The 27,847-nt window shown below is 36.5% G+C and overlaps 4 protein-coding genes and 1 long non-coding RNA gene across 6 annotated transcripts in view; 3 read left to right on the top strand and 2 right to left on the bottom strand.

The window, feature by feature from the left end:
• Positions 1 to 27,847, top strand: part of LOC145739522 (uncharacterized) — a 162,840-nt gene that overhangs the window by 20,457 nt on the left and 114,536 nt on the right. The gene's annotated exons all lie outside the window — the stretch shown is intronic.
• LOC145739515 (uncharacterized) lies at positions 1,267 to 4,397 on the top strand. The gene is made up of 3 exons (XM_081994908.1): positions 1,267 to 1,870; positions 1,958 to 2,154; positions 2,211 to 4,397. Exons 1-3 carry the CDS (start codon positions 1,740 to 1,742, stop codon positions 3,125 to 3,127), a joined length of 1,245 nt encoding a protein of 414 aa, XP_081851034.1. The 5' UTR covers positions 1,267 to 1,739; the 3' UTR covers positions 3,128 to 4,397.
• On the bottom strand, positions 8,600 to 16,695 carry LOC145739567 (uncharacterized). Of its 2 annotated transcripts, none has more exons than XR_014181076.1 (4): positions 13,386 to 16,695; positions 12,584 to 12,696; positions 12,312 to 12,423; positions 8,600 to 10,463 (listed from the first exon to the last, which is right to left on the bottom strand). It is a non-coding gene; the product is annotated as an uncharacterized LOC145739567 (long non-coding RNA). The 2 variants fall into 2 exon arrangements; XR_014181077.1 differs by having other exon boundaries at positions 8,600 to 10,429.
• Positions 10,470 to 11,664, top strand: LOC145739552 (uncharacterized). The gene is made up of 2 exons (XM_081994946.1): positions 10,470 to 11,585; positions 11,650 to 11,664. Exons 1-2 carry the CDS (start codon positions 10,485 to 10,487, stop codon positions 11,662 to 11,664), a joined length of 1,116 nt encoding a protein of 371 aa, XP_081851072.1. The 5' UTR covers positions 10,470 to 10,484.
• LOC145739566 (uncharacterized) lies at positions 22,947 to 27,293 on the bottom strand. The gene is made up of 2 exons (XM_081994960.1): positions 23,689 to 27,293; positions 22,947 to 23,540 (listed from the first exon to the last, which is right to left on the bottom strand). Exon 2 carries the CDS (start codon positions 23,538 to 23,540, stop codon positions 23,223 to 23,225), a length of 318 nt encoding a protein of 105 aa, XP_081851086.1. The 5' UTR covers positions 23,689 to 27,293; the 3' UTR covers positions 22,947 to 23,222.

Genomic DNA, 27,847 nt, shown 5'->3' with positions numbered 1-27,847 from the left:
TATTGTGCTGTGAGGAATGACCAAATTGTTATGATACGTTTTTATGAAGAAAATTTAAACGGTATATCGACGATGTTAAACGACAAATGAAGTTCTGAAACTTAATTTAATGCTATGTTTTTATTGTAGGTGATCGATATCTAGCTATAATTCAAGATTTAGAAAGGGAATACTTGGATAATTTACCTCTAGCCGACAGAAGACGGGTAATTTATCAGCATGATGGCGCACCTCCTCATAATGGTCATATTGTCAATAATTTTCTACAAGCTACGTTTGACGACCGGTGGATTGCTAACAACGGACCGTTTCAATGGCCACCCCGCTCGCCAGTTTTAGATTATTTTGTATGGGGGGCAATTAAAGATGAAGTTTACAATCTTCCTTTAACAACAAAGGAAAATTGTATTGAAAGAGTGAGAAACGCGTTTCGTGGTTTAAGCCCAAACGCAATAAGAGCAGCAACCCATGAGCAGCTGATCCTAAGGTGCGCAAAGTGTCACGAAGCTGAAGGTCGAAATTTCGAACATTTGTTAAATTAATTATTAATATAAGTACAAAAATATGTTGAGCAATGCAACTATAACTTTTTTGGAAAAACATCAAAAATTTCGAAAACGGCTAGAGATAGGAATAGGGCATTGTACACAAAAGTTGGTTAGAAATTGCAATTTCTACATTTGTAAAGGGTGTTTTTTTTCGAGGTACAGAACTTCAAGTTGGCATTACTGTTCAAGATGGCGACCGATTTAACAGCTGTCAAGTGATTTATTCTCAGTTTGGTTTGGCAATTCATCATGAATAGACTCACGCCTGAACAACGCTTGCAAATAGTGCAATTTTATTTCGAAAATAATGGTTCTGTGCGGAATACGTATCGCGCACTACGTCCATTTTATCGTCGACAAAATCGTCCATCAGAGCAGTTAATTCGATTAACCATGGAACGTTTTCGCACCACGTTTACTCTTATTGATAACTCGCATCCCCAGAGACGCCGTACGGTGCGTACAGAAGAAGCTATTGCTGCTGTAGAGCGTAGCATTGAGGAAGACCCGAATGAGTCTATCCGCCATCGAGCACAGGAATAGGGTCCTTGCACAGAAAATATTTATAGACATTTTGTATTTTAGGGAGTAGTACGTCATTAAAATAACCCCACCCCAAAATATTAATTTTCTTTTTTATGTTATAGTGAAGATATCTTGAAATGAAAATCCTACAAATTTTCATACTTTGTTCCCGCGCAAAATCAATTATGATGGGCCTGACGTAACAGACCCGTAAAACGTTGCCTATTCACACCGCATACAGTTAGTACAATTTCAAAATAATTTCAGGTTTGAGCTATGTTGCCATATTTATTAGAAAATGCAGTTAACAGAAACTCAAACAAGTATGTGTGGGTGGGTATATTATGAGGTTTTTATATCTGAGATGTCAGTTATAAAACTACGTCTTTTCCTTTAGTACAAAAGAGAAATAAAACTATTTACCATAAATTGAAAAACTCGTAAATATTACAATTCTATGAAAAACACAAATTATTAAGAATTAGAAGACAATCCGACAACGTTGCAACATAAAATTATACTATTTTTTTGACAGTAATGAGTACTGACATTTGACATGCCCTTGCCGTTTTGCGGTTTGTGTCTCGTGTTTGGTAATTTGGTTTTGTTTTGAATTTGAAGGAGTTTAGTGCTGTTGAGTTCAACTGTTTTAATTTTTTTTTAAACATGACCGAGTTAGGGTTTGTGAAAGCCGATTCACGGAATCTACCTACAGTGGATGCTGTTATGGTGGCTAATTTTTTTGCAGAAAGTGATGTTTTTCACTGTGCTGAAATTCGTGGGGTTAAAGCTGAAAGGTAATAATACAATAAAATAAATAATTCAGTTATGTGTAGAAAGGTGCACTTTGTAAAATAACATAATAATTACAATATTGGTTTTAGTGCTGGGAGGCAAAATTATGGTGATTCTGCGATAGGGTATGTGCAAATAAAGCGGGAAGCTAACATATGTACAGTCAAAGAAAAAATATGTCCAGAGCACAAAGTAAGAGGGAAATCTTACAGTCAAACCATCACTCTGGATGAGCAAGCAGAAAAAGTTGTTAGCTGTGATTGTCATGACTGTGCTGCATCTTCTGGTATTTTTACTTAATGTTTATCAAGTATTTATTTATAATTTAATTTTGTTTATTAGGAGGCTGTAAACATATGATTGCTTTCCTAATGTGGCTGCACAGACGAAGTGAAGAACCATCACCAACAGAAGTAAAATGTTACTGGAAAAAATCAACATTGGCCTCTGTTGGATCAAGCATTAAATTCATCACACTTGATGATTTTGGTGCCTCAGCTGGAAAAGTAAATCCAAAATCAAATCCTGATGAGTTCTTGTCTTCAGTTATTCAGAAGGCTAAGGAAACAGGATCTCAAATGCAGCTGCTCAAACACTACTCAGAAGAACCAACTGAAAAGCAACTTAGTATCCATAAATTGGTGGTACTTTTTTTACAGAAAAGTGGTAATAATGATGCAGATGCATTTTGCAACTTTGCAAGTACACAAATGTCAATTGATGTATGTCAAAAAGCCTGCATAATGACAACTGAGCAGTCAGATTCAAAGTTGTGGCATGACTTAAGATATGCTCGAGTTACTGCATCAAAAATCTATGAATTTGCGAAATGCAAAACAGCCCCTGGTTCACTTATAGAATCTGTAACTGGTGGAATTAAAATTAAAGAGACCAATGCTATGAAAAGAGGAAAACTATTGGAAAAGAAAGTTTTGCAGACAGTTGAGAAACTGACAAACATCAACTTTAAAGCAACAGGCTTGCTAATATCACCAGGACATCCACTTCTAGGGGCATCACCAGATGGAATCTCTGAACAATATGTGTTGGAAATAAAGTGTCCTTCAAAAGAAAAAACAGTGTGTTTGTACATTAAGAATGGAGAAATTGTGAATAAATGTAAAGCACAAATACAGTTGCAAATGCACCTTTTTGGAAAACAAAAAGGTATCTTTTGTGTTGCAGACCCATTTTTTGAAACTAATGGAAAAGTGAGTTTGTTGTATGTGGACTACGATCAAGAATCACTGAAAATTTAATAGAAGCAGCAGAAGCATTTTGGAAAGAGAATATATTTCCCTTTTTACTTAGTAGTTTTAAAAAACATTAGCTGGTTAGTTTTGTTGACTTTAGAGTATGTATGTATTTCTGATTTTTCTCTTTCTGATATTTTTGTAAATACATTTGTAGAGATCTTAATTTTGTTTTCTTTTTTATTAAAGCTATTAAAGGGTTTGGGGTTGTTAGTTTAATAATACAAAATAAAATTATATTGTAGTAGTAAATTGGCTAACCTGGAAACATTAGAACCACTTCCTTGCTGCAAATAAAAAAATCATTTTTGAAAATTAAATTATTCTATTTGAATAACTAGAAAAAGAAAAAAATTAATAATATTTATTTAGCATAAAAACTACATAATCTATCAAATATAACATTACGTGTACAAAAGACACAGTGCTATCCACTACAACAAGACACATGTTTATATAAATTTAGGTAATATCACAGTAATGTGTAACAAAACTAATGATTATCCTTTTATTAAAGGATCTTGTAAATTTACTAATCCACAAGCTATGTTTACAACATGGTCAGTTAAGGGAATCAACTTAGAATGTAAACAAGAATGTGGCCTTAAAAAGTTAAACTCCCTCACTCGGCGAATGACACGTTCAATATGTATTCTTAAGCTAGCAATTCTTTTTGTGGCCATCACTTCCTCCTTTGACAGCTTAGCATCGCTGGAAACACTGGGCGGACGCACTAAGGTACAATTTTTTTCAAGGAGTAGTTTCTCAATGTTTTTAAACCCCCGGTCCGCCATCACAACTACTCCAGGTTTTAAAACTTCTAAATAGCCACTGTTTTCTAAAACACATTGATCTGTGGTACGGCCACCAAATCCTTTTGAAATAAAGTTTATTATTCCATCTGGCGTACAAGAAATCAAATACTTTAAAGTATTTGCCTTTTTATATTCTGACCATGTCAGTGCTTGTTTAACAGGATCTACAGGTTTATGAATTTCTATTTCAAAGCAGTCAATAATGCTCTCTACACTTCCAAACCGCGCTCTAAATGGTAGAGGAAGTTGAGCTTTTATTGACTCACTAGAAGGCCATACAATTAGTTTTTTTAATAAGGGACCCATCAAAACTACTCCTTCTTTGAATATCTTGCTTACTGAACTTTCACTTAGTCCAAAGTCATCTGCAAGTTGAATAAATGTACGTCCGGTTTTGATTTTCATCAAAGTGATATGTATATTTATTTCTTTTAAGGCAGTTTGTTTTTTGACCTCCTCAATGAACCACATCAACTCCTTTGAAATACCTAAGTACATCTTGGGATGCCTATTTATTTTAACCATAGTTGATTGCAATGCCAACTCGGAAATATTTTCTTCCCTTATCAAATAAGCCTCACTCTCACTTGTTGGAATTTCTTCCGATGTGGAAATGTTTGGAGGTGAAGATGTACTTGATGAAGGCTGTGACAAACTGGGGGAAAAGTGCAATTTTCTAGGTTTACCACTAACTTTCCGTTTATTTGGCTTCTCTTCTAAATGTTTGATTGGAGAAGTAGCTTGTTCTCTTGTCAAATTTTTTATAGGTGAATTCAACTTATTCACACAATGTGGTGCAACTTGAACAGCTTTGCTTTTATAGTGAGGTTTATATAAAACTTGCTCACTTTTATGAACCGTCTGTAACTGGGATGCAAGTGGCGGTGTGTTTTGATCACAAACAGTTAAGCAAGCTGATGTACTTTGAAAAGTGGTACAACTTACTGGAACTACTTCACTTGCTTCTTGAAATTTTGCCACTTTTCTTGGAACTTCTTCCTCTTGTTGTGTGTTTGTGAGTGCACTACTCGTTGAATTAGAAGCCAAAACATCACATGAGGAGATGGATAAACTCTGTGGAAGGTTGCATCGCGGGATGGCAGTTTTTTTCATTTTTTTTCTGCATTTCATCATTTTCCACTCCATGTAGTTCTCCATATCGTTTGGCAGCTACAATAAAGTACAACATAGAGTAAAAATATTTCTACAAAATTTCTGGTAGGAGTAGGGGCCTTTAATAGTATCAGTTTAAATTAGATTCAACCAAGGATTAAACTAAGTATATTACCTAAAATGTACTTACGTCAAAGTGATCTTCACAGATGTATAAAGACTTTCTGGCAATTTGTTGCGAATCACGTCCAGTTGCCGCTGTCCACAACAATCTTGTGCTTCTATTTGAAGGGATTTGAAAAAATTCTTTGGTTGGTGTTTTGATGGAAGTGTTGCTGCAGGACGACATTAAACACCACTTATATTCTCCACTCATGTTTAGATACAAGGTATAATACGATAATTGTCACTTGATAATAACAGGAAAATTAACAGTAACCGTATAATAACTCAATTTCAAAAGGAACACAGAGGAAACACACAACAAACAACTAAGAGACAAGACAATAAAGGACAAATTGACAATACGAATATTACGAATACGCCATTACGCCAATCTGCTCTAGCTCCACTTCACTTCAGCACCGAGCATAGAGAATAATACTATCACTAGTACAAAGTCAAAGTCGAAGTCCAGAATTCTCAAAATTGTACTGCACTGAATTTTGGCAACGTTGTCTCATACGGGTTATCTACGTCACACGATTCGGCGAGCGTTTCAAACGCATAATTGTTTTATGTCCATTATTGGCATTAAACGGAAATTAAAAAAAAAAGGGAATGTTAAAGCTTTGTATTTGACCCCTATAGTGCCGATTAAAGCAAAAAAAAAATGTTCAAGAACCCTATTGGATCTGTGTCCATCCACTTTATGGACGATTTTACGGAAGGATCTTGGTTTGCGTGCTTACAAAATCCAACTTGTGCAAGAATTGAAGCCAAACGATCATGAAGTAAGGCGTAGATTCGTCGAATGGGCCCAAAACGAGATTGTCGTTGTTCCCGATTTTCATAAGCGAATTTTGTTTAGCGATGAAGCGCACTTCTGGTTGAATGGCTACGTCAACAAACAAAACTGCCGCATTTGGAGTGAAGCTAATCCTCAAGTGTATGTCGAAACACCGTTACATCCAGAAAAACTGACTGTTTGGTGCGCTTTATGGGCTGGTGGAATCATTGGTCCGTACTTTTTCAAAAACGATGATGGCCAGAACGTTACAGTCAATGGTGATCGGTATAGAGCCATGATTACTAACTTTTTCATTCCTGAATTGAACAACCATGATGTCCAGGAGCTGTGGTTCCAACAAGACGGCGCAACATGTCACACAGCTCGTGCCACAATCAATTTATTGAAAGACACGTTTGGTGACCGCCTAATTTCACGTTTTGGACCTGTGAATTGGCCTCCAAGATCTTGTGATTTAACACCGCTAGACTACTTTCTGTGGGGCTATGTAAAGTCATTGGTCTATGCGGATAAGCCACAAACGCTTGACCATTTGGAAGACAACATTCGCCGTGTTATTGCCGATATACGGCCACAAATGTTGGAAAAAGTCATCGAAAATTGGACAACCAGATTGGACTACATCCGAGCCAGCCGTGGCGGTCATATGCCAGAAATCATACAGGGTCCGGCAACCAAACTTGCTGATTTGAACAGGGCGCCATGGAGGGAGTGGGTGTAAGACATGGGTGGGTATAGGCTTACAAGCAGGTGTCGGTTGGGAAGTTTTTTTGATATTAGCTTCAGTAGCGAAAATGCATTGGCCGAAGGAGCAACGTGCGTTTGTCGTAGAGGCCTACTTCTCCAACGGTCACTCGATCATCGCCGCGCAGCGTGCATTTCGGGCACACTTCAATATTCCCCCCCGAGGTGTCGTTCCTGGACGAGAATCGATTATTTCGTGGGTCAGCACCTTCAGGAGAACTGGCAATGTTCAGAAAAAAAGAATAGGGTTACCAAGGCCGGTAAGAACACCACAGAACATCGAGGCAGTAAGACAGTCAGTTTTACGATCTCCTCGGCGCTCGGCAAATAAGCATGCAGCTGCTCTTCGACTTTCGGATCGTTCGGTAAGGCGAATTCTGCATGATGACCTCCATTTTCATCCATACAAATTGGCTGTAGTGCAAAAACTTTTCGTACGAGATTTTCTTGCTCGACGAAATGCTTGTGAAGCGTTGAATGAAAACTTACCTTCCGATGCACTTGTGTTCTTCAGTGATGAGGCACATTTTCATTTGTCTGGGTGCGTGAATAAACAAAATATGCGCTATTGGAATAATAAGAATCCGAGAGAACTTCACGAGAAACCTCTTCATAGTGAACGTGTTTCTGTGTGGTGCGCCTTGTCGCGAGAAAGGATCATTGGTCCTTATTTCTTTGAGGAGAACGAGCGTGCGGTTACTGTGAATTCTGAGCGATATGTCAATATGATAGAGAACTTTTTTCTGCCTACTCTGGGAGATTTTGACATTAGAATATGGCTTCAGCAAGATGGAGCTGCAGCACACCCAGCGCGGAATGCAATGCGTGTTTTACGAGAGTCAGATCGCCTCTCCTTAAGAGGCGATCTGACGTGGCCAGCACGCTCGCCTGATTTAACCCCCTTTGACTTCTTTTTATGGGGCTATCTGAAAAGCATTGTCTACACTGATCGTCCAAGGACCATACCCCAATTAAAGGAAAATATTCGTCGAACAATAGCTGGCATACCCGTCGCTATGTTAGAAAAAGTATATCAGAATTTTGTAAATCGATTAACTCAGTGTATTGACAATGACGGGCGTCATTTGCCCGATATTATTTTCAAAACCAAATAATATTTAATTTCCCATTTTGTATAAATTTGATAAAAAATAGTTAAAACGATATCTATTTTCTTTTTTGTTTTATTCACCTTTCAAATCAGCAAGTTTGGTTGCCGGACCCTGTATTTAAAATGTAATGTTGTTTTATTGCAATTTAAAGTTCTATACCTCGAAAAAAAACACCCTTTATTTATACTTTTTCCAATATCAATCGAGGTCTTTCGTCGTGGAACACCCTGTATACGTACTACATAATAATAAATTGGTTACGGTTGAAAATGTCTTTATGAATGGGCTTATAATTAGAATTTAAAAAAATATATAGAAAAAAAAACTTCCTGACATTTGGTGAATGCCAAAAATTGAGTATTAGTAATGCGCTCTGTTACGAGATGGCGCTTCTTTTACTTCCAAACGTTAACATTGCAGTTTCCAGTCTAAAGGGGGATAGTTTGTGGAGTGCATTTGTCATATTTGTAAACTGTACCCGAGCTGCTTTCTTTCGACATGTGATTTCGGATCAAAACGCGTTATGATTTAAGAATCACGTTCCTTTGATTTTTGCGAGTTCCAGAACACGAACAAATCGAACTGTCAAAAATCGGATTCGGATCGGTAATCCCTCTTTCCCTCCGAAACATGAATTATTTATGTTTCAGAGGGGTAAGGGGCGAAGATTTCATGATTGAAATTCAAGTGACATACGTCAATATTCTAATCACAACATACATAACCTCAAATTTTATTTTTATTTGTAAATACAGACAACAGAATTTAGTTTATATTCATAAAATTCATCAATCATTCATCAATGGCTTCCACAAAAAACATTTCAGAGGTTCAGGATCCTGAAACCAACTCATTGATAACGTTTGAGTTAAATGAGGAGGATTATCATCGAGCTACTAATGGTAAGTTTATTCTTATGGATTTTGTATTTAGTATTAATATTTTACGGAAATTTTAGATATGCATTTTGTTCAAATGTTACTTAATAAATTCATGTTGTTGCTTTTTGGCAACATATAGCTATCATCATATAGTTATCATACTGGAACGCAGGGGACGGCAAATATTGAACTGCTGCATGGTGTGTCCGCCTGTCTACATACCTCCTAATTACATGCCGCGATCAAATCGCTGCAAGTGGAGTGCGTAGGAAGGACAAGCGACCATTTTGCTCACTAGGCACGCCTGATTCAATCCGTTTGTGTTATTCAATTTCAACACGTGGTATATTTGAACAGAGTTTTACTGAGTGATGTAAAAATTGTGGTTTGAGTTTTGAAAGGTATGTATTATGCATATAAAGGGTTATCCATTTCGTGGTCCGGATTTCACAGCCCTGTTTCAATGACATATGTCAAACAGAACTCTCATCCGAGGCATCATATTTTTAGTTGAAGGTTTGCCATTTAACAATATGGATCGTTTGTCTACTGCAGAACGTGTTAAAATTGTGAAAACTTACTACAAAAATAGTGATTCAGTAGTAAGTACGTTTCGTGCATTACGTGCAGATTATGGTCGACATAATCGTCCATCTGAGCGTACAATTGGAAAGACAGTGAAAAAATTCGAAGAGACTGGATCTGTTACTGATGTCTTAACTCTTTTAGGGGCATGGGTACATAATTTGTACCCAACAAAAATCTTCTTTGGTAGGGCGATGGTACAAGAAGTATACCACTTAATCTAAAAGCGTACCGCCCGCCTCTGCAACAGGTCACGACTTGTTTTTCGGCTATGGCGCATCTCAGTGTTTAGAAGTGGTCTGTGTTATGCGCATGATTTGTAATTTTGTTCGGAAAGGCTTCTAAAGTGTAAGTAAAACTTAATTTTATTTTGAAACTACTCAAAAGTTGTGTAATGTACCAAATTCATCATATCTATAGAAATATTGACTAGCGTGATTCAACTCTAGATTAAGTTGTTATCGAGTTGTACTAAATTAGGTTGTTGTTATTATTACGTTCTAATCAGGGTCTCACGATTAATTTCGCATTAGTACTATTTATTGTAAAATCAAATAGTCATAAGAATCACAGATAAGATAGTTCTGTATTTCAACCCCTAATTATCATAACGATAGTAGTAACAAACAATCATCAAATAATTAGTACCCTAGTATAAATATGCTCGGAAATAACTATTAAGGAGAATTATATCTTAAAACTTAACAGAGTCCACAACTACATCTCGTGAGAGACATTTTTGTAACTTAGCAATAAAGTATAGTGATTAAGTGACCCTACGACTACTTTCTTTCTTCCTGCATCAGGGCTCATTACAAAACTGGTGTCAGAAGTGGGATTATTTTCGCGACGTTATTCCGAAACAGTATCCATCGTATTCGCGTTCAACGGAAGGCCGGATCTACAAGTTTCGTACGTCAAGAATCCAATTGGAGATCTTCTTGTTCCTTCAGCCAAACAAGCCGCCTTTTTCCAGAAAGGAACAACAAGGACCAGCAAGACAGATCTTAACTTGTATCAGCCACAACACTGCAAGAAGACAGCTAGAGGACATCAGGTAGACTCCTTCAAGAGCAGCTTACCTCCTCCTGGGAAATGAATCTAGGTTCTTACATCACCATACTGTAAGTCAAGATAATTTAAATGTCCTTATATCCTAACTTAGAACAAATATCATTACTAGAAAACGCTGACAAAAATTTAAACTCAAAAACTAAACTAGAACAAAAATTCAAAATGTCTAAACTATCGATAGAACTTGTAAAAGATATGCTAATTAAGTTCGACGGAACAAAGTCTAAATTATTCGAATTTGTTGACAATTGTGACAAAGCCTTTTCCATTATAAAAGAAGAACAAAAAGACTTACTATTCACCTTAATCGAAACAAAACTCACAGACAACGCTAGAAGTATCGTTCGAAACAGACATTTTGACAAATGGGAAGAATTAAGACAATTTCTCTTAGATGCATATTCAGATCGAAGAACTAGCAGCCAATGGCAGTTAGAACTCAATTCATGTCGTCAAAACCTATCTGAACCTGTACTTTCTTATTCTACAAGAGTTGAAAATTGCTATCTAAAACTCATTAATACTCTAAATCCATCTCTAGACCAAAGAAGTCGTGAAGCATGCGTAGAATTACTTAAAGAACAAGCCTTAAATGTGTTTATATCAGGTCTGCAAAGAGATTTATGCATATTAGTAAAAAGTCAAAAACCTAGTTCCTTAGAAGAAGCGATAGCGATTGCTCAAAATGAAGAACAAGAAATTAAATCTAAAAATGAGATGAATAAGCTACAAAACTTAAGTTTTCTTCCTAGATTTTGTACTTACTGTAATAAGCCTGGTCATATAATTAATAATTGTAGAAATCGAAATCACCTTCAACAAAAAAATCAAAATATCCGTCATGTGACACAAAATCATAGCTATCAAAATCCTAAACCACCTAACTTCAAATTCTGCAACTATTGCAAAAAACAAGGGCATGTCATCAATGAGTGTCGAAAACGACAATATAATAATGATCGAAATTCTCAAAACCAAAGCCGCTATCAAAATAAAAATCCTCAAAATGATAATCGAGATAATCAAACTAGAAATTTTCAAATCAGACAAAATAATCAAAGCACAACCAATTCTTTAAACGATCAGGGCACAGCAGGCAGCGACTCCGCCGAGAAACGCCCATCTTATCAAAGTCGCATATCGACAATAAATCACGCTGTCACCACCTATGTATCCCTTAAAATACCTAAATTATACCAAAACCCATCCTCATTTCTACTTGACACTGGTGCAGACATATCCCTCATAAAACTTAGCAATCTACGTGATGACATTCTTTGTTACGAAGACAACCTCATTACTCTAAAAGGGATTGACAACACAGCTAATCTTCAAAAAACTCTTTGCTATTGCTATCTTCCTGTTGATCTAGATAACACTGTTCTGAATCACTGCTTCCATGTGGTACCAGATAATTTTCCTATACCATTCGATGGATTATTAGGGAATGATTTCGTAAAAGCTAATCAATGTGAAATTAATTATAATACTAACACTCTCTTAATCGGAGCTCATACAATTGATTTACAGCACATAGTGCAACCTATTCAAAACAGTGATGTTTTTAATAATAATCCAAAACCTAAATCAGAACTGGTGCTTAAACCTCGCTCAGAGACCATGGTGCAAATTAAAATTATAAATTCTGACTTAAACGAAGGAATCTGTGAGCACATCCAGTTGTTAGAAGACGTTTTTGTCTGTCCGAGTATTGTCAAGGTCACTAATGGCCAAATAATCACTTTCTTAAATAAAGAAGAAAAGGAATCTTTGATCGAAATTTGTCATGAATACAACAACATCTTTTATCTAGAGGAAGACAAACTATCATACACTAACGCGATAATGCATGAAATTCCAATGACGTCATGTTCACCAGTTAATACAAAGACTTACCGTTATCCTGAAGTGCACAAAGAAGAGGTCAATAAGCAAATTAACAAGATGCTAGAAGACGAAATTATTCAACCATCCACGTCACCTTGGAACTCACCTGTATGGGTAGTACCTAAAAAACCAGACGCATCAGGGAAAAAGAAGTGGAGAATAGTTATTGACTATAGGAAAGTTAATGAACTCAGCATAGGGGATTCATTTCCTCTCCTCAATATTACAGACATTCTAGACCAACTAGGTCATTCAAAATATTTTACTACAATAGATCTCACCTCGGGGTTCCACCAGATTCAAATGGCTCCTCAAGACGCAGAAAAAACCGCCTTCTCTACACCAATGGGACATTATCAATTTAACAGGATGCCATTCGGACTTCGAAACGCACCTGCAACATTTCAAAGGTTGATGAACACAGTACTAACTGGAATTCAAAACATTAAGTGCTTTGTATATCTCGATGATATAGTAGTATTTTCCGACAACCTTGAAAATCACAATAAAAGGTTAATTGAAGTATTTCAGAGACTATCTGAATATAACCTTAAGATCCAACCGGACAAATGTGAGTTTTTAAGGAAGGAAGTAATGTACTTAGGGCATTTAATTACAGACGAAGGTGTCAAACCTGACGCAAACAAGGTCAAAGCTGTAAGGGAATTTCCAGTTCCAAAAAGTCCAAAAGACATCAAATCATTCCTGGGTTTAGCCGGATACTACCGAAGGTTTATCCCGAATTTCAGTAACATTACAAAACCACTAACTAAGTTACTAAAAAAGGATATTTGTTTTGCCTGGACAAGCCTTCAGCAAGACGCTTTCGAGAAACTCAAGGATGTCCTATGTTCAGAACCACTTCTTCAATATTGTCACGTTTAATTTATGAGCCCTTCTGGGTTCACCAATTAAACTGACTCACGACGTTAAACGTCGCGCCGGGATCTCAGTTTTAGGGATGAAATCAAACGCTGAGTTTTTCTCATACAACACTTAAATCTATTAAATATAGTATACACAAATGGATGCACAATACGGTTGTAAACATACAAAAAGTTGACAATTAACAATTGTACTTACATAGTCATAAGCTAAGGACTTAGCTTTTCCTGGCGATGGCTTGGTCACTTCGCGTTTGAATAACTTTGGAGAACGGACTAATTAACTTGATCTTTTCCCGAGGAGAGTCGACATTTCGACTTCTCGGGTCAGCTGGTCGCACTACCGTTGATCGGTTCACACTTATCCTATACTGCTAAAATCGGCGTATTTTATACCCGATTGATCGGCTGACGCAGTTTGTTATTGTCGCTTGTTTTTCACATTTCTGCAAAGCAGGTGGTGGTGACTCATCACCGATACGGTGCACTCGGTGCATGACACATTCGGTGCATCGTGATGCGACCTTGCCTCGTGCGCTTATTATTTCGCAATCCTCGAATACTTTTATGTTTTTTAAGTTAATCAGTCCATCTTTCCAATTAACGGATTTTCCATTCGTGACAATATCCAGACTTCTCCAGAACGTTCTACTTAACGACTGATGCAAGTCAATATGCGGTCAGTCAATATAGGGTCAGTTTTATCGCAAGGCGACCCACCAAACGATCTGCCAGTTTCATATGCAAGTCGTACTCTCAATCGTGCAGAATCCAACTATTCTGCTACAGAAAGAGAACTTTTAGCAATCGTATGGAGTGTTAAACACTTTCGTCCATATCTATATGGCCGTAAGTTTACTATCTTAACTGATAACAAACCTCTAATTTGGTTATTCAACGTGAAAGATCCCAGTTCAAGACTAGTACGCTGGAGATTACTGTTAGAAGAATATGACTACGAAATCCATTATAAACCTGGAAAAAGTAATTACGTAGCTGACGCACTGAGTCGAAATCCAGTACAGACATCATTTGAGCAGGACGAACTTCAGATCCACCATATCAATACTCAACCAACGAAACCTAACCCAACCTACCAAGATTTCCTAGAAAAGATCAAACATTCCTTAATAACATGCGACAATCTTAATGAAACAACTAAAGACATCACTACAACAACAAATGATATTGTAACTTTTCTCTCAACAGACTTAGAATATGGAGGGAGTACATTTTTACAAACAATAGATTCAAAATTTAATTATGTTCAACTATTAAAAACTGAAGAAAATACATTCAACGAAATTAAATTAATCAAGGTCAATTCAAAACAGATTATATGCGTGTTTTACAAAGAACACTATTGGGAAGATTGTAGTTACGAATCTATTTTTCACCTGATCTTAAAACTACTAGAATACTTAAAGACTAAATGAATTAATAAAATTGCCTTACCTGAAATAGGAAATAACTTTGATAAATTTAAATCTCATAAGATTAGATCAATTCTAAGATTCATATTTCGCAGTACTAAAATTGAAGTAAACATTTATAATAGATTGATATCAATACCTGATCCTGATCAAATCCCTATTATACTCACTGAAAACCATTCAAATCCGACATCGGGGCATTCAGGATTCCTTAAATCTTATAACAGAGTTAAACAAAACTATAAATGGAAAAACATGAAATCAGACATTTCATTAAAAAATGTGAATCTTGTCAAAAAAATAAATTAGTCAGGAAAAAGAATCGAGCACCTATGGAAATAACAACTACCAGCTCCAAACCCTTTGAAAAGATTTTTATTGATGTCGTCGGACCTTTACCTTTAACGGAAAATGGGAATAAATTCATATTAACACTACAAGATGATTTGACTAAATTCTCAAGAGCTTACGCGATACCTAATCATGAAACCGAAACCATTGCCAAAAAACTTGTCGAAAACTTTATATGTACATTCGGAATTCCAATAACCATAGTATCCGACCAAGGTAGAGACTTTACATCCAACCTTCTGAAGAATATATCTAAACTTTTAAAAATCAAACATATCAATTGTACCGCATATCATCCACAATCTAATGGGGCTTTAGAAAGAAGCCATGCAACTCTTGCCGACTACTTGAAGCATTTTATCAACGAAAATCAGACCGACTGGGACAATTGGCTTGAATTTAGCATGTTTAGTTACAACACCAGTGTTCACACTTTAACAAAATTTTCACCATATGAATTATTGTTCGGACATCAAGCTACCTTACCTTCTTCACTTACGAAACCTACGGAATTCAAATACACGTATGACGACTATTTATCTGAAATAACCTTAAAAATGCAAAAATCGCAGGAATTAGCAAGAGAAAATTTAATAAAATCAAAGGAAGTGAATAAAAGATCTTATGATAAAAAAATAAATAGTCAAGATTTTAAAGTAGGAGATGCCGTATACCTAATAAACGAACAAACCAAACTACATCGTTCAAAGAAATTAACTTCAAATTATAAGGGTCCTTACAAGATAATAGAAAAAAACTCTCCAGTAAACTATACAATTAAAGTAAAGTCTAAGAAACAAAAGGTGCATGCGAATAGGCTAAAATTAGCTTTTGTTACAGAATCCTAGTATGGGAACTTCGTCCTAGCAACCAAACGCTATACGAGACGACGGAATTACCATCATCAGGAATCTATTACGATCAAATAGCAAACATAAAATTTATAGAAAACTCATGGGAAATCATAACTTATCTAGACCTAGAAGTAATTAACAATAAACTAGACTTTATCGAAAGTACATACGGTAAAACTAGATTATTATGTCAACATGAAAAATTAAATATTCTAGCAATATGCAAAACAGGACTGAAAATTCTAGAGAAAATAATACCATCTTTGTACAATCAGGAACAAACCTTAAAATCACTTACGCGTACTGATAGAACAAAAAGGGCACTAATAGATATAGCTGGTACCGTTTTCAAAACATTATTTGGAACTCTAGACGCTAAAGATGGAGAATACTATGATACAGCTATTAATAAGGTAAATTCTAATGAAAAAGAGTTACTTAACCTCTTAAAACAACAATCGCATGTAGTACAAACAACTATTGCCAATTTTAACGCTACTGTATCAAGTCTAAATGATGATATAACTATCCTTAATAAAAATCTAAAGAAAATAGAAATCGCTCTCGAAGAATCTAGCCACCAGGGTTTCAACTTAGAACTAAAACAGTCAATAGAAGAGCAGCTTTCACTAATTGAAATAATGGTAAATCAGCTAGAAACCGAATTTTCTGCTATCATTAATGCAATCCTATTTGCTAAATCTAATATATTGCACCCTTTTGTCATGACACCTATACAATTGATTAAAGAACTAAGAACTACGATACCTCATCTCCGAGGAACATCTTTTGTACTACCTTTAGAGGATGACTTTGCGTATCAATTACTGGAACACATTTCAATTCATACCTACTACAAATCAAAACGTATCATATTGTCACGAATGGAAAATCCATTAATTCAAAAGATGGACTTGTTAACTTAAAAGTTACCATGAGGAGTGGTACACGAAAGCGTGAATGACGTTCGTGATTCACTACCCGTGGCAACGCGGCTTAGGAATGTTCGAGGATTGCGAAATGTTAAGCGCACGAGGCAGGGTCACACCATGATGCACCGAGTGTGTCATGCACCGGGTGCACCGGGTCGGCGATGAGTCGCCACCACCTGCTTTGCAGGAATGTGAAAAATAGGCGACGAACAATAACAAACTACGTCAGCCAGTCGGGTATAAAATACGCCGATTTCAGCAGTATAGGATGAGTGTGAACCAATCGACGGTAGTGCGACCAGCTGACCCAAGAAGTCGAAATGTCGACTCTCCTCGAAAAAGATCAAGTCAAGTAGTCCGTTCTCCAAAGTTGTTCCAACGCGAAAGTGACCAAGCCAGCCGCCAGAAAATGCTGAGTCCTTAGCTTATGAATCTATGTAAGTACAATTGTTAAATTGTCAACTTTTAGTGTGTTTATGACCGTATTGTGCAGACCCATTTATGTATACCGTATTTAATAGATTTTCGTGTTTAATAGAAAACTCAGTGTTTAATTCCATCCTTAAAACTGAGATCCCGGCGCGACGTTTAACGTCGTAAGTCAGTTTAATTAATGAATCCAGAAGGGCTCATAAATTAAACGTGACATTTGGTGGAGGCGCCGGTCTGTTTTGAGATGGATGAAAAACAATAATTGAGTTTTTTATTTTTATTTTTATTTTTTGGGGTATGATAAAGAATCAGGAAAATAATGTGTGGGCTATAAAAGAAATTTTAGGTATTATTTTCTTTTGGCTAGGGATAGTAACGTTGATTTATTTAGTGATTTTTTGGGGATTACCTGTGCTATTTAAGCGTTCATTTGAGAAAATTTTAGTTTAATATGGGTGGTACATCTTCAAAAGAGGAGGAAATTATTATTTCCCAAGCGGGAAACAGTGGAGGTGTATCAAATAGTTCAGGAAAAGATAATTCATGGTCAGCAAAGGAAATTTTGATTATTATTTTTCTGTGCATGGGGGTATTAATGCTTGTGTACTTTAGCGTCAAAAAAATTATTAGTTTGATGAACAAGCAAATTCGTAAAGAAATTGCTAGGAATAATCAACTTGCTTAAAAGATTTAAATTTAAATTTTTAAACAAAACGGGAAAAAAAAAATAATTTAAAAAAAAATAAATATAGCACATAAATGAATTTAAACGATCATTTAAAAATTGTCCATGAGTGAGTCGAGTGACAAAGATCGAGTAAAAACTCGCAGTAGGGCTCAAAGTTTGTCGGAAAAAGAAAAATTCGTGTTACGTGAAGCTATCGCTAGGGGTCGAAACCCAGAGAAGGTGATAAAAGAGTTAAAAGATTTTAAACCCGAGCATCACAGTTCGACTGTGAGTTTCCCTGCTCCGACACAAACAGCAACTTCTTCACACAAACAGAAGCTTGACAAACCCAGTTCAGTTTGTTTGACAAGCAGTGAGGACGAAGAAAAAACTCTTGACAATACTGTCGTGGGCATTCAAGCTCAAACTTCCCAAGCCTCGGCTTCAACTTCTAAGCCCCAATCCACGGAAGTTTATTTCAAACCAAGAGCTTCGTTAAGTAGAACTCCACCAAAACCACGTGAAACAGAGGATCCTTGGCAAGAAAGTCCCTTAGAAGTGGTAGTGCCACCAAAGCTTATCTCATCCCGCCCCTCAGAATTATTACAGAGTTCTAATAATCCTTGCCCACCCCCTGTGATTCGGGAAAGAAACCGTGCCATACGCCCTAACAATACTCCAGTAATGGCTAACATGACTTTACAAGCAGCTTTGGCTGAGCCAAAAACTCCGGCCACCCCAAAGTTTACATGCCCATCTACATTTAACCCTTCTATTGACTCTCCCAGTATTTTTATAAATAAATACGAAAAAGCAGCAATTGTGAATAGCTGGTCAGAAAATCATAAAATATCTTATTTGGCTAATTTTTTGGAAGGTCCAGCCCATACGTGGTTTAGTAATTATATTAGTGAGCCAGAGAATCAGATGAAAACATGGCTAAATATTAAATCAGATTTTTTGAAAGAGTTTTCAGGAGAACAGCCACTCCGAAAGTTGAAATTTAGATTAAACACCCGCAAACAGCAGGACGTCGAGGACATTAAAAAATACTATTATGATCTATTGGCAATCGCAAACGAGATTGACCCAGAAATGACTTTTGACGCGTTTAGGGATCATTTTGAAAATGGTTTACATCCATCTTACTATGAGATGTATTATTTGCTTAGTTCTAGCAATAGAAATTTTGACGATTTAAAGCAATTAGTCATTAAAATAAGCGATATAAAAGAAAGGACATTGGTAAACCAAATGACACAGAGTACAGCTTTATTGTCAGTATCTGCGGCAGTCAGTAACAGTAACAGTGGTAATAACCCAACAAACCGGCAAAGGACCTGGAATGACACCAGGCCACGGACATTTTTTAATAGGAATTTTTCGAATATGGTTCAAAATCAAGCACGAAATACCTATGTTCCGAGGGTGAATAATTTTAGACCGAATCAAAATAGTCCGAGGGACAACTCATTCAATAGGGGGCGACAATTTGTAAGGAACAATTCGCAACAACCCCGGAACCAGGATACTTTTAACGGGAACAGAAATCAGAACTGGAGAAATAATAATAGCAATAATTATTTGCCTCGTACGAGAACGCACGACGGCCGGGTTATTTGCATTGATTGCCGTAGGACCGGTCACGTGTCTTGTAACTTCAATAACAGGCCTTTTCAAAGGAATGCACCTCAAGGCCAAAGAAACCCAAACGACAGAGGACAGTTTCAAAACTAAGAAGCCCGACCGAAATTGTCCAATTGTCATCTACGGGCACCAGTAAACAAACATTAATAGTACATATCACAGTTAACGATAAAGATAACGTCCCTGTTTTACTTGATACAGGAGCTTGTAAAAATATAGTCGACATAAATTATATCAGTAACATGAGACGGTTACAAGACAATATACAACTGATAACCGCAGGAGGTTATACAGTTCAACCTCTCGGCAATTCTGAGGTAATTATAAAAGTTAATGGCACAATTATTTCCGTTGAGGCACTAGTGGTGCAAAATTTATCAAAAGCCTTAATTTTGGGACATAACTTTTTGGCTAGTAAAAAATCATTGATTGACTATAATACCAATACTGTGACATTATACCATGAACTTGACCCATTGATTTTACGTTTTGGCAACAATGTCAACAACAACATAGGGAAAATAGAACAAATGAAAGATACTAATAAGGTATTTGCGAACGTCGAGATTGAGTCAACCGCGCGAAGTTTGAAGGTTGCACTTGAAACCGACTACATGGTCGAGGTTGGTCGCGAGATAACGGTACGACTGAACTGTGCCTTATCTCCGCACGAGTTCACGAAGTACTGCTTTATCGAGAACGATAAATACCTACGACCAAAAGGGTTGATTTGTTCAAATATTTTTGTAAGAAATGGCAAATGGTACATCAAAATTAATAATATGATGTTTAAAAAAGTGTTCATGTTGAAAAATTCCACAATTGGTTATTTAGAGAAAAATATAGAAATGGATATAGCAAAAATTCCAGTTCATTGTATTGATGAAACTGAGGATGATAAAGAGATGATTACCATGAATGACCATAACCTAAGCAATATAACGAACCCAGGATTGTGTAACAAATTACAGACATTACTTTCAGAATATAGGGACGTTTTTTCAAAAACACCAAAATATATGGGAAAAACCGATGTCATTGAACATGAAATCGATGTAGGGAACGCTAAACCTATAAAACAGAAACCTTACAGAGTGGCACAAAAAGAAAGAGAGATAATAGATGAACAGATAAGAGAAATGGAACAATACGACATAATAAGGCAAAGTAACTCGCCCTGGGCAAGTCCCGTCGTATTGGTAAAGAAAAAGTCAGGAGAGACACGATTTTGCGTGGATTATCGCAAGTTAAACAATGTGACGGTAAAAAATTCGTGGTCAGGATCTAATATTGAGGATATTTTGACGTACTTAGGAAACGCCCAATATTTTTCATCGTTAGACATGTATTCAGGTTATTGGCAAGTCAAAGTAAAAGAAGAAAGTAAGCCACTTACTGCCTTTACAGCGCCAGGTCACGGATTATGGGAATTTAATGTAATGCCTTTTGGATTGTGCAATGCCCCGGCAACATTTCAACAGTTGGGAGATGTAGTGTTTAGAGATTTAAAATGGAAGGAAGTTTTAATTTACATGGACGACATTATAATTTTTTCTAAAACGATAGATGAACATTTGGAAAAATTACGTAAAGTTTTCAATAGACTTCGAAGTGCAGGCCTAACACTAAAACCCAAAAAATGTGAATATTTAAAAGAAAAAATTAATATTCTTGGTTATACAATTTCAAAAGACGGAATTTTTCCTGATAAATCGAAATTAATTTCAATTGAAAATTTTCCAAAACCAAAGAATGTAAAAGGTGTACAAAGTTTTTTGGGACTTTGTAACTACTACCGGAAGTTTATAGAAAATTTTGCGAAAATTGCACGTCCTTTACATGATTTAACAAAGAAGCAAAATAAATTTGATTGGCAGGACATACATGACAAAGCATTTCAAACACTAAAACAAAAATTGATTAGTGAACCAGTTTTGGCACATTTTCAACCAAATAAAGGATGTGAATTGAGGGTAGATGCATGTAAAGATGGAATCGGAGCAATATTATTGCAGGAAGATCATGAAAATGCGTTACATCCAATAGCATATGCAAGTAGAAGCCTTAGTAAAGCTGAAAAGAATTATTCTATAACAGAACTTGAAGGGTTAGCAGCTATATGGGCGCTATCCTATTTTAGACATTTTATTTATGGAAAACCTATAAAAATAGTGACAGATCATCATGCGCTGTGTTGGTTAAAAACCTTGAAAGAGACGACTGGACGTTTAGCGCGTTGGGCGTTAAAGTTATCAGAATTTGACTACACAGTACATCATAAATCAGGAATTGCTCACAGAGATGCAGACTGCGTAAGCAGATATCCTGTTTTGCCAGCAAATACGAAAGTACAAGAAATTGACGAAATACCAACCTTTTTATTAGATATACGTAACATTGTAGAATTACAAGCAAAAGATGAAAACATTTTGGAAATAATTCAGGCTATAAAACATCCGGAAGAAGCTACAATTGGTATACGCAAGCAAGCGAAAAATTTTAGACTTGAGTCAGAAGTTTTGTACCGTATAAACCCGCATGGAGTGGGCCGGACTAAACTTTTAGTGATACCGCAACAGTTAATAGGGGAAATTTTGTACTCCCACCACTCAGAACCGCTGTGTGGCCATTTGGGATTGTCAAAAACCCTAGCGAAAATAAAACAAAGATACTATTGGCAAGGGTTGCAAAAGGACGTGGAACGTTTTGTAAAAGGATGCCCGGATTGTCAGGCCAGGAAAGGCCAACAAAATCAAAAGCCTATCGGTCTGTTACATCCTATTCCAGTTGGCACCCCATTTGAAAAAGTTGGGATAGATTTGTTAGGTCCGTTTCGCAGAAGTAGCAGCGGCAAAACCATGATAGTGGTAGCGACAGATTACGCCACAAGGTGGGCGGAGACTGACGCATTACCGAGCGGCAAAGCCGGACCTGTAGCGAAATTTATACTAGAGAGAATTATTACAAAACACGGTGCACCCAAGGAATTGTTAAGCGATAGAGGGAAAGTTTTTCAATCAGAATTGGTTACGGAGTTGCTAAAAAAGATGGGGACAACGAGTCAGTTTACTACTGCGTATCATCCCGCAACTAATGGCTTAACAGAAAGATTTAATAAAACTTTAGCCAATATGTTATCTATGTATACTAATACTGATCAATCAAATTGGGATGAATATCTTCCACATGTGACTTTTGCGTACAATTCTGCAAAACAAGATAGTACTAAATTCTCACCATTCATGCTGGTGTACGGTCGTGAACCTATTTTACCAACAGAAGCAAACTTGTTGCCACCCTTAGAAAGTGGTAATAGCGACCAAATTAGAGACATTGGTTTAGCAGTCAGAAATTTGGCAGTTGAAAATATAAAACGGCGTCAAGACATAGATAAATTACGTTACGATTGTAAACACCGCCATGTTGAATTTGAAGTGGGGGACCAAGTGAAAGTTTTCACCCCTATTAGGAAGGTAGGAAAAAGTGAAAAATTACTGCTTAGATGGTTTGGTCCTTACTACATAAATCGAAAAATGTCGGATGTGGACTATGAAATACGAAAAAGTATTTCACAAAAATCTAAGACTGAGGTAGTCCATGTAAGCAGAATTTTACCTTACCATGACCCCTGGACACCGAAAGGAAACCCCATCCCAGAGAATCTCAATTGAGTGATACAATCAATTTATTATAATAATTTTTTATTTTTCTCCATAAAAACTACATGAAGTAAAAATTTATGTTTTTGGAGTGACTTCCTATGGCCCCGACCGCCATTTGAGGTGCTGGAAATACCGGGAACGCTTGCCCCGTAACCTCCCCCTGGTAAGATTGCGGTGTAGTCGGAGGTTCATGAGGAGCCTCCTTGTCACTAGCATCTTGGGCGGGAGTGTGACTGTCTCTGGCCTGAGCCTCCGCCTGGGGGTCCACCGCGGACGCGGCCTCACGAGCGGCATCTCGAGCTCGTCTTGCGGCCAATATGGCCATAAGCGTAGCACCGCGACCCCGGCCCCGTCCAGCTCCGTTTCCACGTTCCATCTTAATGAAAAAAACAAAAATTTGAGGAATAAAAAGTTTTTTTCCCATATAATAAAAAAAAAAAAAAAAAAAAAAATAATAATAATAAAATAAAAATGTAACGAATAAATGGCAAGATAAGGTGGATTTGAAAAAACTTTGTACTTACATTTTTCTTTTTTAATAAATCAAACACCAAAAATACACTAGAAAATTCAGCACGCGCATCAAGGGACAAACTGAATGAAAGTGGTGATAGCAACCGTATAAAGGCAATTCAGAACCCTCTCCACCGGAAAACCAGGATGCTGAAATTAGCAAAATGCTTCCAGACGATGAACTTGTCAAATGTTAAGGTTATCAGAGAAATGTTTTCCCAACAGTTAAATGGTGCACCATGCTTAAACCCATGGAATTCGCTGATTTGGCCAGTTCGGAATAATATCTTAATGAGACCAGACATTGTTTAGTGCAGACCGAGTAATGCATAAAATGCAAAATGCAATTAAAGCGTAATGTTCAAACAAAGTAACAATTATGATGTACGGCTCCACGTATTGAGCTATGTACCTATTTTTACAGGGCCCAAGGATTTTATTCTGTTATCTGCGTCTGAATTTTTATTGCGCAAATTCTTAAAATTCAAGAACAGATATCAGTTTAATTTTCCCTATAAGATAAAAAATGGTTACAAGCAATGAAAATAAAAATATTGAATGTTGTTATTGTGATGTAGGTACCTACCAACGAATAAAGATAGATATATGAAAAAATTAATATTGTCGGTGTAATAATCACCTTGAACGTATGGTTGTTTATGCATTTTTGCGAGGAACGCAACTAATTCGCGAGCGATGAGAAATGAATGTGTCGCTGCGCGCATAAATAAATGACTAATTTAAATAGTCCGAGTTAGGGAGACGGTTTACATTATGAGCATATTGATTTTCATTATGTGATTTTTGAATCCACCGAATCATTCCCAATACACGCATACTTATATTCCGAATGCTACGTTTCACCAGTTTCGGGTACCAGTAGTACCCCAAACACAACAAAGGGTTGAAACATCAGAAGTGAATTCTGCTGGCGCATCTTCTGGAGGTACGTTTGGACCACAAACTTATGGGACCACCTGAATCCCACGCAAGTCAGGTTGTCCGCAATCCGGCACTGTGCCCAAATCCGGATAACCAGGCGCAAGTGCGAGCAGGGGGGCCCATTAATCCTCAAACTAGAGAGAATCCTGAGCAAGCGGTAGCACAGCCGTTTGTTGCTCAGTTAGAGCCTTTTGGAAATATAGGGCCATATTCTGCTTATCAGCAGCAATAACAGTCTATTCTGCTTATCAGCAGCAATATGGTCTACTTATCGATTATTCTTATTGGAAATTGTACATTAATGTTTACGAGAATAATATAGCCATGAAATTAATCTGATTATTATATAGTGCTTTACACTGAGAAGGTGCGAACCATATACGATGTTTCGCTGAAGATGCGAATAGTCCCGAACCAATGCTCCGGCAACTTCGCTGGTTAATGCTAAACTACTAACATAAAAATTCGAGTTGTTTGCATGACTAATTTTGTTCGCGCGGTGTATACACGGGAAATTACATCCCAATCCTTGCTTTACAGCGTTAAGGAGATCAATTCATACGTTCCATTTTTAATTTTGAGAATGGAAAATGGATCGTACATACTAACCTATAAATAAGAGTTACAAATGATGCTAAAATTAATTTTGTTATAAGACATGATATTGTATGTTAAGCCTTAAGTAGCGCATATTAACCTTTGTTCTTATCTTTCATGTAACACTGAGGACTATATGAGAATGAAGGAAGCAGACTATGATGAGCCATTATTGTTGTTGGAACTCACGATGGGCCTGTACGTTTATACTGAGGTCAAAGTTAGCCGAATCATCGATTGAATAATCGACCTAGACCACAAACATTTATGGAACAGTGATCACAATGGTGTTCAGTGATGTGAAATGCGAAGTTTGGCTCATAGGACTAAGCCTCTATTGAACTTTTCTCAGTGTTGCAGTATTTTTGTTGTTCTGCCATTGCCAGAACCGAATAGATTTAGGGTAAATAAAAGTGCATGATATTGTATATGTATAATTTCAGGAGGGGAAAGATTTTATTAGGTTTCTTGTTAGAATAAGTACTAACTTATTATTAAGAAATGATTGTAAACTTAACTGAGTACTATGAAATACTCGCATATGTAAACTTACTAACCATTAATCATAATACCTTGGTACGTACACATGTAATTTTTAAATTTATGTTAACGATATGTTTTTTTTCTATTGTTTAAAGTTTTTATTATTGTTCATATAAAACTGGGGACCAGTTTTTCTGGGGCGGAGGCATATGTCACGAATGGAAAATCCATTAATTCAAAAGATGGACTTGTTAACTTAAAAGTTACCATGAGGAGTGGTACACGAAAGCGTGAATGACGTTCGTGATTCACTACCCGTGGCAACGCGGCTTAGGAATGTTCGAGGATTGCGAAATGTTAAGCGCACGAGGCAGGGTCACACCATGATGCACCGAGTGTGTCATGCACCGGGTGCACCGGATCGGCGATGAGTCGCCACCACCTGCTTTGCAGGAATGTGAAAAATAGGCGACGAACAATAACAAACTACGTCAGCCAGTCGGGTATAAAATACGCCGATTTCAGCAGTATAGGATGAGTGTGAACCAATCGACGGTAGTGCGACCAGCTGACCCAAGAAGTCGAAATGTCGACTCTCCTCGAAAAAGATCAAGTCAAGTAGTCCGTTCTCCAAAGTTGTTCCAACGCGAAAGTGACCAAGCCAGCCGCCAGAAAATGCTGAGTCCTTAGCTTATGAATCTATGTAAGTACAATTGTTAAATTGTCAACTTTTAGTGTGTTTATGACCGTATTGTGCAGACCCATTTATGTATACCGTATTTAATAGATTTTCGTGTTTAATAGAAAACTCAGTGTTTAATTCCATCCTTAAAACTGAGATCCCGGCGCGACGTTTAACGTCGTAAGTCAGTTTAATTAATGAATCCAGAAGGGCTCATAAATTAAACGTGACAATATTTGTAATTTCCAACCCATTGGTTAATCTAAACGTTTTTCCTCTTTATCATTTGATTCCCCTACCTATACTAAAAGGTCATGGTAATATGATCTTCATACTACCTACAGTCGAATATCTAGCTATATCCGAGGATAAAAGCTCCTACGTTATCCTAAAATCAACAGATTTATGTAAACCTGCAAACAAATTTCTTATCTGTCCAAACCCAGATCCTTACTTTAGTTCTCACATAAGACCTATTTGCGAAACCAAAATTCTATTTCACCCAACATCAATTCCAGTAGAATGCGATACTACTTCAACACCAGCCGAGATATGGCAAAAACTAAAATCTTCCAATAGTTGGATCTATGTTTTACCATCCCAAACCGATGTTACAGTCACTTGTAGCGGATCACAATCTGCAAACTTTTTGCTTAATGGGACTGGATTAATCTCAACAAAGAATAACTGTAAATTATATACGAGTTCGACCAAATTAGTTTCAGAAACCACACATTTTGAAAGCCCATATAAGGCAATAGTTCCAGATTTTGAAATTGATATTGATAATTGTTGCGATCAATATCAAAAGAAATTAAATAAAACTTCAATTGAATTTTTGTCAATTCCGCCGGTTGCCTTAAATAAAGAATCACTAAACATCGCAAGTCAAAAGTTAAATCACATTGACAATACTATTGACCAACTCTCAAAGGAAAGCGTTTTTTTCAAAAGTTGTCAACAATTCGTATTTTTCTTATATATTTCTTAGTATTGTTAAAATAATATTAGTTTACTTAGGCTATAGAATATGTAGAAGATGTTGTAAGAAACGGCGCAATAACAAGGAAAATGATAGTGAAAGTAATAAGTGTTGCGGTATGATAAGCAATTGTTTAACTTTTAACATAAATAAAAGATCCAATAAAGTTAAGGATATAGCAATAGAACTAGACGATATTCGCAATGAATCATCTACAAGTGAAATTGAATCAACCAAAAATGAGTCGACTCCTTTAAGACGTAGCCTTAGATTAAGTAAACTTAAGGATAAGATATAGACGATAATATTTACACCCAAAATATGTTATTGTAACAAATTTTATGCACATTAGTTTATAAAATTTATTCTAAGGGAGGAAGTGTAATGTACCAAATTCATCATATCTATAGAAATATTGACTAGGGTGATTCAACTCTAGATTAAGTTGTTATCGAGTTGTACTAAATTAGGTTGTTGTTATTAT

Source organism: Ips typographus, unplaced genomic scaffold (assembly GCF_016097725.1).
Source record: "Ips typographus isolate SLU unplaced genomic scaffold, UJ_Ityp_2.0 IpsContig33, whole genome shotgun sequence".
Taxonomy (NCBI): domain Eukaryota; kingdom Metazoa; phylum Arthropoda; class Insecta; order Coleoptera; family Curculionidae; genus Ips; species Ips typographus.
This window is presented reverse-complemented; position numbering and strand designations above follow the sequence as displayed.

Coding starts and splice junctions, on each gene's coding strand:
- LOC145739515 (XM_081994908.1), top strand. CDS start 1,740: ATGACCGAGTTAGGGTTTGTGAAAGCCGATTCACGGAATCTACCTACA. Junction 1,871..1,957: donor CGTGGGGTTAAAGCTGAAAG/GTAATAATACAA, acceptor TATTGGTTTTAG/TGCTGGGAGGCAAAATTATG. Junction 2,155..2,210: donor TGACTGTGCTGCATCTTCTG/GTATTTTTACTT, acceptor TTTGTTTATTAG/GAGGCTGTAAACATATGATT.
- LOC145739566 (XM_081994960.1), bottom strand. CDS start 23,540: ATGGAACGTGGAAACGGAGCTGGACGGGGCCGGGGTCGCGGTGCTACG.
- LOC145739552 (XM_081994946.1), top strand. CDS start 10,485: ATGTCCTTATATCCTAACTTAGAACAAATATCATTACTAGAAAACGCT.